This window comes from Periophthalmus magnuspinnatus, chromosome 10, assembly GCF_009829125.3.
Source record: "Periophthalmus magnuspinnatus isolate fPerMag1 chromosome 10, fPerMag1.2.pri, whole genome shotgun sequence".
In the NCBI taxonomy this organism is placed as follows: domain Eukaryota; kingdom Metazoa; phylum Chordata; class Actinopteri; order Gobiiformes; family Gobiidae; genus Periophthalmus; species Periophthalmus magnuspinnatus.
The window spans coordinates 27,642,852-27,656,453 of NC_047135.1; the positions used below are offsets into that span (position 1 = coordinate 27,642,852).

Consider the following 13,602-nt stretch of genomic DNA (forward strand, 5'->3'; position numbering starts at 1 on the left):
ATAGTACCTTTAAATTTGCCGCATGCACAAAATATACCCACAAATCTGACTCATTCCAGTTTGTCTGAATTGTATTTTTATTTAAATGCAACCTCTGCTGAATGAGTTAATAATAACCCACACACTGCAGCCTGAGCCCATAAAGTTGAACATTGGAGCATTGTAAGTTGAAGATAAATTTCCCATAACCACACCCTGTTTGTGTACTTACAGTTAACCAACTCGCACCTGCTTTGGCCAATCATTCACTGCATTTCACGCTATGGGACTGCAACTATTTACTTGAACCATGGTGAAGAAAACTAGTATTGCGTATCTTTGGATTTATTCTTGGATAGCTGGAATTTCATGCTTTAACATTGAGACTGAGCATGCACTGCAAAAACATGGAGATCCGGATAGCTTGTTTGGATTTTCTATTGCCTTCCACCAACAGCTAAGTCCTACAAGGAAGAATCTGTAAGTGAAGTTGCTAGGAAGTTGCATGCCTTTAGATTATATTGAGATTATAAGGATTAATATGGGACAATAGCAGAAAGGACGTTAGTGAGTGAGTTAACAAGGCAGATTAAACTCATGATCCATAAGTTTAATGTCTTTATATAAATACATTGTTTTTGCATGAACTCCTGTGCAGTTGTAGTTTTTCTGAGTGCAGTTTGAGTGACCAAGAATTTCTTTAGCTGACTACAACCCTAGAAATTGCTTGACAAAGTATTTGAGTGTATATTGTAAAACCTGGTTGCAGTTTGTTGGTAGGAGCACCACAATCGAAACATCAACATCATGAGAATGCGACTGGTGTGGTTTACAAATGTGAGCTAGGGGATGCGTCACAGCACTGCCAGCCCATACAGTTTGACAATGAAGGTATGCTGTTTTCACACTTTTCTATGCACTTGTTTTAGCGAGAATCAGATTTGATGAGACAGCAACTATATTTAAATAGGGTCAGCAGTTCATTTATTTCTAGTGAATGTTTATATTTTCATCTGTGTATATTTTTGAACATTTCTAGAGTTCCTTGATAGCAAAGGCATAAATGGCCAATGGATGGGAGTGAGAGTAACAAGTCAAGGTCCAGGGAGGAATGTAATGGTAAGATACATTTACTTAGTCTATATATGTCTATTTCTGTAATTGTGCTTGTCCCAATAATAGACTGTATAAACAAATGGACTAAGGACATTACGTTGGGCTCCAGTCAAATGAAGATCATCGATGCTAGCAGTTATACGGGCAAATTTGGAGCAGAGTTTCATATTTTGACTTCCAACCACAAGTATCGCCCCATCCCGCCTACATCGCTGTTTCTCAGGGAGCGCTGTCAGTCAGACCTGTTGCTAACACTAGTGGAAGTGACCTCAAAGAAAGAAGACCTGATTTGTCTGTTATTAATGTTCATATCTTGAGTTATGGACACAATTGCAAAATAAAAACAACACGATCATGTAGAGCAGGTTAATAAACATTGTAACATTTTTCAATAGAAAGTCAATTGGCGCCAGTCGATGGAGCCAAAAGCGCATTAATGTTCACTTCCTATTTCGAAAGGGATGTTTAGGAGGTTTGCCATGTCCATTTAAATATGCAATCCATGGTCCCAATCCTGTATAAATAAGACTTATATCAAAAATGGTGCTGCATGTTATAGCTATGCCAAAACAATACACAAATAATTGAAAGATTACATGTCACGCAAACTACAGTAACAAATGAGGGAGCAACTGGCATTTAGTAAATTATATATAATAGATCATGTCACTATTTCATATGGGCAACGTGGCAATAACTGAACTTTTAAAAATAATTGAAACTACATCACACAATTTATACTGAATAGTCTTATATTGCCTTAAGAGCTAAAGTCACATCAGTTAAATTGTCACATTTTTAGAGCTTTTCCACCTTCAAGGCCCTCAAAACACTTTACATCAAGTAAACACTCACCCATTCACAAACCCATTCATGCATCACTGTAGACAGACACTGGGGGTGAGGTGGCTTAGGTGTCTTGCCTGAGGACACACTGACAGCACCTTCAACCTGTGGGTCAATGGATCTGACCGCTCTTCCAATGATGTTTATGTCAAGAGAGAGTTTTGATCCGCTCACCCTCGGTTCACTCTACAAACGCTCTGCAACTTCGCTACTGTCGCCCTCCTACACTGCACTTGTAACTGGTTAAATCCTTCCATCACTCATTATGAAAGGCAACAGAAAGAAGTAGGTGTGGAAAACTAGACAACATAAGCGCAATATGAGCATAGAGCTGCAATAATCAGAAAAGCATTGAATCGCCACCAAACAGTCTCAAAAGTTGTATTGTTGCTATTGCTGGGTTTTCGATGACATCACAACATATATAGGCCAATAATATTTGATCCAGATGAGCTGCAGCTAAAATGAATGTAGTTAAAATTGAGATTTGTGTTTTTTCTTGTTTCTTGAATCTTATCACTCGTAGAAATGACAAGTTCAATATTTGTGAATTTACCTTTTGGATATTTCTTGGCATAGTGCAATGTAATCAATAAGGTGAACTTGCCCCCTACCTGTGTTGATTTTGCAGATGTGCGCTCATCGGTACAGAGAGTGGATCCCGGGGCAGTATGTGCCTCACGTGCTGACTGGACAGTGCTACCTCCTGGGGGATGATCTGCGGGCAGGGGGAGAAGAGAGGACCTGGAGGAGGGTAGTGTGTGACTCCCAACACCTCCTGAGCAGACGCATGGACCATGAATGGTTTGCATACTGCCAACAAGGTCACGGGGCAACTTTTGCAAAGGATAATACTTCTGTGATATTTGGAGCACCGGGGGCATACCAGTGGAAAGGTAGAATGATTTGGCATGTTATGTTGGAAAGAAACAAATAAAATAGATAGCAGTGATCAAAAGTTATTCATCACTTACCTTATGCATTCTGAATATCCTGATTATTTACAGTGATGGGTTTATAAGTGCTTTTCATAGCTTTAAGAGACCAAAGCAGAGTTTTGCCGTCATGTTAATGCTAACAACTAGCATGATAACTGAGCGCTTCCTGATTCTCAGACAGTAAAACGTTTTATAATAAGATGAAGAAAGTACACGTTTTTTCTTTGTTTTGTTTTGTTTGTTCACCTCAACAGCTGCGTTTATAATATATCTGTGCTGGGGCAAGACAAATTTGGGTATTTTCTATCTCATTGTGCAATCCAGACCCTGCTGCATCTGTAGTTTTCATTGTTTCCAAGCTCAGCCAATCAGAAAGATTTTTACTGCCAAAACAACACAAACTCAACAACAATTCTCATTTTTGTATTTTCCCAAAAACCTTGAACAAACGAATTAGGCTATTATGCTATGAGGCTAACATATATATTTATATTGCTGTAAGAGGCAAATAAAGTGATCTGCTACTTCACTGTGATCAGTCAAATCCACCTGTCAGTCAATTGGAACCAGACGGAAACCGGCCTATAGGAGGAGCGGGCAGGGAAAAGTCTGTTTGGGCATAGAAGTGTCACAGGAATCAAATCTCAACTCAATATTTATCGTCTAGTTCTGTACAGTCTATGCAAACTATAACTTGCTTTATTCCTATCATACTCATTAGGAATAGTACGCATGGAGCCTTTGGACAACACGGATATTGACAGTGAAGACCCGCGTGAGACTGGAGACGTTAACCAGTTCAACCCAAAGCTCATTCCTCTTCACCGAAGCAGCTACTTAGGTCAGTCCTTCTTCACTGAACACTGCATTTACAAAGAATATTTCCTTTAATTGTATAAGGTATTTTTAAATCAAACCATAATATATGGATCTACTTATCTTATAGTGTTCTTGTCTTCAGCACTGTCTTAAAATGGGTGATTTCTGGCTTTAAGATGAAGGCGGACAGACGATTGTAAACCTGAATTTGAGTGCCTTCTGTGCAATTGTATATTTTTTCACCAGGATTTTCTATTGACACTGGGCTGTCCTTGGTCAGAAAGGGTGAGCTGACCATAGTGTCGGGAGCACCCAGAGGAGGCTACAGTGGACAGGTGACATTTCTGAAAGTGGACCCTGTGGCAAGAAAGAACCTGTCTGTAGAGTTCATCTTATCTGGTCCCGGACTGGCCTCATCTTTTGGCTACGATTTAGCTGTAGTGGACCTGAATGGGGATGGGTAAGTATTTTATATGAAGCAAGGCTGTTCAGTCAATTAGTCAAATCTTTACTGGTTCAAGATTCAGTTGTTTTATATAGACAAGTACGTAGGTTTTTAATCAAGAGACTTGCAGCAAATATGGCAACTAACAATTACTTTGTTTCTTAGTCAGGGATTCTTTTTGCATTTAGTTGATTATTTCTGTAAATTTAGATTTTCAAAACACACAGAAAAAGATTTAAATATGGCAATTGATCTTCAGTGCTTTATTGATTAAAATCAGAAATAGTTTATTCTTTTTTGACATTTGATGTAATATCTTTGTTTTCTACTTTGTATAGTCCAGTTACTTTTAAGTTGACTAAATTAATTGATTAATGTTTGCAGCCCTAAAAGCAAGTGCTTTGGAGATGGGTTCTTATTTATTTATTTATCCATCCATCCATCCATCCATCTTCTTCCGCTTTATCCGGGGCCGGGTCGCGGGGGCAGCAGTCTAAGCAGGGACTCCCAGACTTCCCTCACCCCGGACACGTCCTCCAGCTCCTCCGGTGGGACCCCAAGGCGTTCCCAGGCCAGCCGAGAGACATAGTCCCTCCAGCGTGTCCTGGGTCTTCCCCGGGGCCTCCTCCCGGTGGGACATGCCCAGAACACCTCCCTAGGGAGGCGTCCAGGAGGCATCCTGAGCAGATGGCCGAGCCACCTCAGCTGGTTCCTCTCAACGTGTAGGAGCAGCGGCTCTACTCCGAGCTCCTCCCGTGTGACCGCGCTCCTCACCCTATCCCTAAGGGTGCGCCCGGCCACTCTGCGGAGGAAGCCCATTTCAGCCGCTTGTATCCGCGATCTTGTCCTTTCGGTCATGACCCAGAGCTCATGACCATAGGTGAGGGTAGGAACGTAGATTGACCGGTAAATCGAGAGCTTCGCCTTCCGGCTCAGCTCCTTCTTTACCACAACGGACCGATACAGCGACCGCATCACTGCAGACGCTGCACCGATCCGCCTGTCAATCTCCCGCTCCATCCTTCCCTCACTCGTGAACAAGACCCCGAGATACTTGAACTCCTCCACTTGGGGCAGAGACTCACCACCCACCCGGAGATATTTATTTATTTATTTATTTATTTATTAAATGGTGCTGATTCAACATCTGTCTTGATTATGTTCATGAAAGTGAGATTGGAAGCCATTTTTGTTTGTTTTTAAAGAGACAAAACAAAACTGAATCAAAAATCATGATCAATCAATATGAGGAAAATAATGTTTGTTCTATTAGATTAAAAATAATAATAAAAACTGATCTGTGTATATTATTCCAGGTGGGATGACTTGGTTGTTGGAGCACCACAATACTTTGTCAAAGACGGTGAGGTCGGAGGAGCAGTGTATATTTATATTAACAATAAAGGAACAAACTGGGGGCATACAAAGCCCATTCAGCTACTGGGACATACAGACTCAATGTTTGGCCTCGCTGTGGAGAACATAGGAGACATCAATCAAGATGGATTTGGAGGTAAACACTTACTTTATGGGTTAAAAGACCATTTTAAAAAAATTCATATTGCACATTCACATTGTAACTATATTCTTTGTCGATAATTTCACTGCTTAAAATGTCTTCACTTCAAAGAATTATGTTGCTAATATTCTAAATTACTGTTTCAACAATAAAAGCATGTGTCATACACCTATATACAAAGCAGAGGGGGCGACACAGATCTCAGCAATTCAAATGTAGGAAGTGCTGCAAAATACCCTTTCAACATTCATTAGAGGTGCATTATGCAACTTTTCTGGAGTAGGTCCATCTTCATGGAGGTGTTTTTGCTTTGCACAAAATTTATTTTGTGCAAAGTTTATTGCTGAAATATACCCTGAAATATTCACCTCTCTACTGACCGGTAAGGTAACCTGCTGTTGTCTCCTGCTTGGCCACACACCAGAAATGTTACATGACACAGCTTTAAAACTTGGAATCAATTGCAATGATGACCAAAAGTATTTGAGGTTTGCTTTATTTGTTTTTTGACAGACATCGCAGTTGGAGCACCATATGAAGGTTCTGGACGTGTTTACATTTACTGTGGATCGTCAAAAGGTATTAACCAAAAGTCTGCACAGGTGAGACAGATTATATTATTCCCATATTATTCTTAACTCATTAGAGTCTATTTTTAGTTTATTTTTAAGTCTATTTTTTAAATTATTTTAAGCTATTTATCTATTATCTTGTTTTATTGCATGTACCATTTTCCTTCTGTTCTTAAACTGTGTGGTGCAGTACTGGAATTTCCCTACTGTGGAACTAATAAAGGCATAACTTATCTTATCTTTTCTTGTCACTAAATCAACTATTATTTTCAGGTAATTTCACCAGCATCAGATACAGTCACTCTGTTTGGCTATTCTTTGTCTGGTAATATGGACGTGGACAACAACCACTACCCTGACCTAGCTGTAGGAGCGCTCTCTGGAACAGTCTTTGTTTACAGGTGCTTAGGTCAAGTATTACTTCAAGTTCACACAAAATATTCAGAATAAATGATTAATCCTAATATCTAATCCCAACACACTTTATTCTTACTCTTTATTGTTTAGAGCAAAGCCAGTTGTTAGCATCTCTATCTCTCTCAAAGTAACACCAAATACAATTGATATAACAAAGGAGCAATGCCAAACACAGACTTGGTAAGACAATGAAACATTCCCCCATTGAAATGTTAAGTAAAAGCTGAGTGTTTTTCTTCATTTAATCTTTACTGTATTACTCTTCCAAGTTATTTTACAGCTAAAGCTTGCTATAGGTACACAGCAAACCTAGAGACATTCAGCCCCAAACTGTGTAAGTACTGCTTCCATCACTTTATAACATGAGTAAAAGTAAATCTACTACAAATATACTTAACGTGCTGCAGTGTTAAACTATACTTTTGAGGCCGACTCTGAGAGGAGGAAGGTTCGGCTCTCTCCTCGGATGGACTTCTTGGACCCAAACAGAGGACTGCTGGAACTACCTGCACAGAATGTGGAGAAATGTACTACCACCAGGCTCAAACTTGTGGTATGTTTTTTTTTTTTTTTTATGAATGAAACTGGTTTTGGATTTGCTCATCTGCGTGTGCACAAATGTCAGTTACCAGTTAAAGGCTCTGTACCAGATTTTCACAGTCTTGAAAACATGAAAAATTGAATTAATTTATTTGAAACACTTTGCAATGGGCTAAACTTATTCCTCACTTACCATATGCATTCCAAGCATCCTAATTAACTTTTAAAGACCAGATAGGAGTTTGCCATCACAGTAAATCTAACAGCTTTATAACATTACATATTTATATCACACTCCTCAGCCTTCCCGGTAAGGTCTATTCCAGGGTACTGGAGAGGAGAATCCGACCGATAGTCGAACCTCGGATTCAGGAGGAGCAGTGTGGTTTTCGTCCTGGTCATGGAACACTGGACCAGCTCCATATTCTTCATCGGGTCCTTGAGGGCTCATGGGAGTATGCCCAACCAGTCCACATGTGTTTTGTGGATCTGGAGAAGGCATTCGACCGTGTCCCTCGTGGTGTCCTTTGGGGGGTGCTCCAGGAGTATGGGGTCCGGGGCTCTTTGCTAAGGGCTGTCCGGTCCCTGTATGACCGGAGCAGGAGCTGTGTTCGCATTGCCGGCAGTAAGTCAGACCTGTTCCCGGTGCATGTTGGACTCCGCCAGGGCTGTCCTTTGTCACCGGTTCTGTTCATTATATTTATGGACAGAATTTCTAGGCGCAGTCAGGGGCCGGAAGGGGCCTGGTTTGGGAACCACAGGATTTCATCTCTGCTGTTTGCAGATGATGTTGTCCTGATGGCTTCTTCGAGCCAGGACCTGCAGCAGGCACTGGGGCGGTTTGCAGCCGAGTGTGAAGTGGCTGGGATGAGAATCAGCTCCTCCAAATCCGAGGCCATGGTTCTCGACCGGAAAAAGGTGGTTTGCTCTCTCCGGGTGGGTGGTGAGTCTCTGCCCCAAGTGGAGGAGTTCAAGTATCTCGGGGTCTTGTTCACGAGTGAGGGAAGGATGGAGCATGAGATTGACAGGCGGATCGGTGCAGCGTCTGCAGTGATGCGGTCGCTGTATCGGTCCGTTGTGGTAAAGAAGGAGCTGAGCCGGAAGGCGAAGCTCTCGATTTACCGGTCAATCTACGTTCCTACCCTCACCTATGGTCATGAGCTCTGGGTAATGACCGAAAGGACAAGATCGCGGATACAAGCGGCTGAAATGGGCTTCCTCCGCAGAGTGGCCGGGCGCACCCTTAGGGATAGGGTGAGGAGCTCGGTCACACGGGAGGAGCTCGGAGTAGAGCCGCTGCTCCTACACGTTGAGAGGAACCAGTTGAGGTGGCTCGGGCATCTGCTCAGGATGCCTCCTGGACGCCTCCCTAGGGAGGTGTTCTGGGCATGTCCCACCGGGAGGAGGCCCCGGGGAAGACCCAGGACACGCTGGAGGGACTATGTCTCCCGGCTGGCCTGGGAACGCCTTGGGGTCCCACCGGAGGAGCTGGAGGACGTGTCCGGGGTGAGGGAAGTCTGGGAGTCCCTGCTTAGACTGCTGCCCCCGCGACCCGTCTCCGGATAAGCGGAAGAAAATGGATGGGTGGATGGATATTTATATCATGCTAATACGCACTTCCTGATTATCCAACAATAAAACGCTTTATAATGCAGACAGCGTGCAGTGAACTTATTTTGACCTCGAGAGCTGCTTATACAATATTTCTGTAATGGGTTAAGACAGATTTAGCTAAAGAAGAGTGGTACAGGGGCTTTAACAGTCTTTTACAAAAGGGCTGCAATGATTAACAGGTATAATTGTGACTAGGAGACTATTAAAATGAGATGAATTGTATTTTGATCATTGTTATTGCTACATGCACTACACGGACTCTAAAAACATGACAAAAGACCTTTAGTACAATTAATCCAAAAATATTCTCTATCTCAAAACCTTCATTCACCATCTTTCAACCTTTATTTGATTGAAAATGTCTTCTCACTGTATAATATAAATAATCGTTTGACTAGTCAACTATGTCAAATGGTTATGACTGCTTAAATAACTGTTAGTTGCAGTCCTACTTTACACTTTACACTTTTAACCTTCAACAGCGTGAAATCACAGACAAACTACGCAAGATTCCCATTTCTGTGACTATATCCTTGGTGAGCTCCTCCCCCAGCCTCCAAACCAGCCAATCTGATCTGTCTCCTGTGCTAAACCTCTACCAGCGGAAGAATGCTGTCTCTGAGGTACTGTCCAAATAGGCCTTTTACTAAACTATAAATATTTTAATACCTCATTTTTGAACTTGCCAACAGATTACTTTGATAAATACAGGCTGCGGTTTAGACAATGTATGCCAAAGCCAGTTAGCAATTGAATACAAGTTCTGCTCTGTACAGAAACAGAAAAGCAAGAATGTATTTAAATCACTCCACAGGTAAAGTAAAAGTAATATTTTGAATTGTCACTGCAGTCATTATAATAATATTTTGAACTGTATTTGCATAGAGACAATGGGCTTGCTGTAATCACACCCTCTGATGGGGACATTGCATTGGAAATAACTGCCACAAACAGGAACGGAGATGACGCACATCAGAGTGGATTGAGCATCACACTGCCAGATACTCTGCATTACACCACTGTCTACCACACACAAGCAGTGAGTATTGTGGGTGATGGGTAAAAAAAAAAGCAAGGGTTCAAAACATGTTTCAAGCAAATGTGGTGTGCCAAATGAAACCTGAAGTGTGTCAGCAACAAGTGGGTCAAATGTCAAGCCTCGGTTTGTGTGAATGCAAGAGGATCAACAAATATGTCATAAATCCTCTGGTTGCTGTAAGTTCATACACATGGATGAAAGGTTAATATTATATTCTTTGTAATACATTAGAACCACCAGTAGATGGCAGTGTTTTTAGGCTTCATTTTAGTGAAGTTTTGCGCACAGACTGGCTGAGTCATTGGTTCACAAGGCTTCTTTTTCCCTATCATGCTGCTAGCCGGATGTACAGATATGTAGTTGTAAGCCACATCTATGTTTGTTTCACCCTATATAGGCCAATCTACTGCACAAACAGTGAACATAACAACTTTACTTTCAGTATAACTTTAGTTGTTAAAGGCACTTAAATTTCTTGACTCCTTATCTGTTTGACTTCCTTGTGATATTCCTGCTTGGTCAAGTTTTATCTCTCTTGAGGATGTTGTGTTACATGGTAATTTACAGGAAAAGCTTACAGTACCACCTGCTGGTTAAGTACATGTACTGCATAGAAAACTGATGCGTACAAGTGAACAGTTCTACTATGTTGTAATTCCATTGTTTATTTGTTACTTTCAGTCATTTAAAAGATACTTTTTTATTTTAGAAAAGCCCAGTAAGTTGCACAGCTAACAAAAAAGGAACTCTGATCAACTGTGAACTGGGAAACCCACTGCAGAGAGATGGTGAGGTGAGGACCACTATCCTCTAACCTAATTGGTTTGGAATTGGTTTGACTACAATCATACTGGCACACCCTTGCTTCCTGCAGGTTACCTTCTATGTCATTCTTGCAACATCTGGCATCTCATTAAGCACAAAGCATGTTAACGTCACTCTTTTACTCGAAACGTAAGTAATTAAAAGCACTATACGCCTGATTGTGGATATTGTATTTGAAATTGTCTAAGAATGTTTGTACTGTAGGACAAGTGAGCAGCTCATAAGGCCAGTAGAAGCTTTTGCCAGAGTTATGTTTGAATTGAAACTGCAGGTACATGGGTAGGTAATCTAGAAATGTTTTGATAGAATTCAATTTGGCAATAATACTTTTATTTTGGTCTTTATCTGTCTTTAGACTCACCAGGCCCTCCCAAGTATCTATGGGTGAAAGCTGGAAAGGCGAAAGTGCCATCAATTCACTCCAGGAAATCGGGACACCTGTTCAGTATGAGTTTCGAGTAGGTTAATCTATTTTCCATTTTCCAACTGCATTATTGTGAATGACATTATATTTTTCTGCAGATAACAAATTTGGGTAGGCCACTCAAATCGTTTGCAAATATTTCGTTGAACATCTTTTGGCCCAAAGAAAATGCTGTGGGGAAGTGGTTGCTGTATTTGACTCATATAAGCAGTAAAGGTGTACAGCCCAGCCTATGTTCACCTGCTACTGAGATCAACCCACTCAAGGAAATCAAGGTAAGCAACTAAACATTTCATAACTTTTTTTTGGTGGAAGAACAAACTACAACAAATGGACATTGCTGTTTAAAGAGAATGTTCTATTTATTGAACAGCTGTAGCATTTGTGGTTTGATAATTGCAGCAGAAGACACAAGATTGGGTCCATGAGACGAGATAAGGACATATTTTTATAATAACTAAATTCACTTTTCACAATTTGTAATTTTATATTTTTTCTGTCATTGAAGAACTGCTTTTTTGAACTATGGCTTTTCAAAATATAACTCACCAGCACGGTTTTTACCCCTAGCAAAAGTACATGTGCAGTTTTATCTTGTGGCATGAGACCCAACTAGTTCCTATACACATTTTCCATTTTGTGATCTCTAATGCTCCTGTTTCATCTGAAGGGCTGGTCTGACAAACAAAGAAGGAAACGTCAAGTAGAAGGTGAACTTGAACCACTGTCCACTGAGGATATCCTATTTCAGCCTCTGAAGAGAACACACAAAACTTTGGTAAGTATTTGGATTAGACTGTTTATAATCTCTATATATTATTGTTTGTGTGTTTTCAGACATGTTCAGATGGACTGGGGTGTGTGGAGATACGGTGCCCCCTACACGGTTTGGACAGCAACGCTTTCATTATGCTGCACTCATATTTGTGGAATACTACATTTACAGAGGTGCTACATCTTTTCAACAGGGGTGGGAAGTAATTAATCACAAATATTTACATTGTAACTGAGTCAATTTTTGGTGGTAATTGTACTTATTGAGTACCGGTACATTTTTAAAATACACTTGAAATTGTGTATAATTCTAGCCATGTAATGGCTTCAAGTTTCAAGTGTATTTTATATATATATATATATATATATATATATATATATATATATATATATATATATATATATATATATATATATATATATATATTTTTTTTTTTTTTTCAATTACAGGATTATAGCTCATTAAATTACCTTGAAATCGTAGTGGATGCAGCTCTCAGTTTAACACAGTCCCCAGAGAATATTGGACTGATATCTGATGAGTCTGTAGCCAAGGTAAATTGATGAATACATTTGTACTTACTAAATACAAAATAATTTTGAATAAAACTGTAATATATTTTGATTTGTTTCTCCAGGTCAAACTAACAGTGTTCCTTGAGAAGGAAGTTGAATACTTGACCAAAGTGGCTTGGTGGATCATTCTTTTGACGGTCATTGCGTTGCTGCTGTTGCTGGTGTTTGCAACTTTTATCATGTGCAAGGTAATTCAAAATTTTTACTGATTTAGTTGTAAAATATTATTATTACATTATGTCTTCTAATATTTTGTTTCTAGTATGGGCCTGCCAACTTCTTTTCTCCCAACAAGAAACAGAATAATGAAGAGCAGATGGAACCCCTGTCAAACTCTAGTGCACTTCCATATTAATGATGCACTATGTAACTTTTCTAGCCCACACACAGTAGGAATGCTTGGTTTTAAGGGTATGAATGTATGTCAGTGATTGGTCTCAAAGAAGCCTGGCAACCTACTCATTGACTTCTTTATGCCCTGCTCACTTTTGCCGTAAACTTCACTTTCTTTGTGGTGGCACTTCCGGTTAAGCGGGAATTTCATTCATTTCAATGGAGAATTTGGGAAAAGTTTTGCAACTAAAATATGATATAAAGTAGGTTGATGTGTGTAAAACACTGCACCAATTCTCTTGGAGGCTTTCTAGTCCATGTAGAACTTATTTGCTGTAAAGATCGACAGCCACATGCAAAGTACAACCCAAATGACAATGGTGCCCAGAGCAACTTCTGGAATAAGGTGAATAACGCTTGTAATAGAAGAAACACAAGATGCGTTTTATGGCATATTGTTCAATAATGTAGGCAAGCAAGTGGTAGACTCTCCACCAGAAAAGTTACATAGTGCTTCTTTAAATGACTTTAGTTAATAAATCATTTTTCAAATAATAACCAAAAGTTTGGTTGTCTCAAAACATTTAATAAGAGAATGAAGAATCACATTCATACCAAAACTGTTACAATGTACAAAGTGCTGTGCTTTACATCCAGTGTGCTGAACAAACCTTTAGCCGAAATTCAGTTAATTTGTAGCAGGGAATTATAACAAAACAGTTAGAACAAACAGTATGCATCATACACATGTAAGATTTCATTACCCCAAAGGATGTTGCCATGTAAACATTGACATTTTAAGCCTTGCATGAAAAGCAAATAATGA

The 13,602-nt window shown here is 40.1% G+C and overlaps 1 protein-coding gene across 1 annotated transcript; it reads left to right on the top strand.

Annotated features, from left to right (window-relative positions):
- Positions 1 to 265: 265 nt before the first annotated feature.
- LOC117377583 (integrin alpha-6-like) lies at positions 266 to 13,364 on the top strand. The gene is made up of 25 exons (XM_033974034.2): positions 266 to 459; positions 749 to 870; positions 1,019 to 1,098; positions 2,573 to 2,837; positions 3,601 to 3,720; positions 3,945 to 4,158; positions 5,460 to 5,656; positions 6,176 to 6,264; positions 6,508 to 6,635; positions 6,742 to 6,831; positions 6,921 to 6,985; positions 7,059 to 7,204; positions 9,288 to 9,428; positions 9,498 to 9,619; positions 9,691 to 9,844; positions 10,554 to 10,637; positions 10,719 to 10,798; positions 10,874 to 10,948; positions 11,025 to 11,127; positions 11,192 to 11,368; positions 11,764 to 11,871; positions 11,931 to 12,041; positions 12,318 to 12,422; positions 12,506 to 12,631; positions 12,706 to 13,364. Exons 1-25 carry the CDS (start codon positions 290 to 292, stop codon positions 12,796 to 12,798), a joined length of 3,165 nt encoding a protein of 1,054 aa, XP_033829925.1. The 5' UTR covers positions 266 to 289; the 3' UTR covers positions 12,799 to 13,364.
- Positions 13,365 to 13,602: the final 238 nt, after the last annotated feature.

What these genes read in the sequence shown, in the direction of transcription:
- LOC117377583 (XM_033974034.2), top strand. Translation starts at nt 290, where the DNA reads ATGGTGAAGAAAACTAGTATTGCGTATCTTTGGATTTATTCTTGGATA. An exon ending in AGTCCTACAAGGAAGAATCT is followed by an intron (nt 460 to 748) that starts GTAAGTGAAGTT and finishes ACCTGGTTGCAG; the next exon opens with TTTGTTGGTAGGAGCACCAC. An exon ending in CTGTCTACCACACACAAGCA is followed by an intron (nt 9,845 to 10,553) that starts GTGAGTATTGTG and finishes TTTTTATTTTAG; the next exon opens with AAAAGCCCAGTAAGTTGCAC.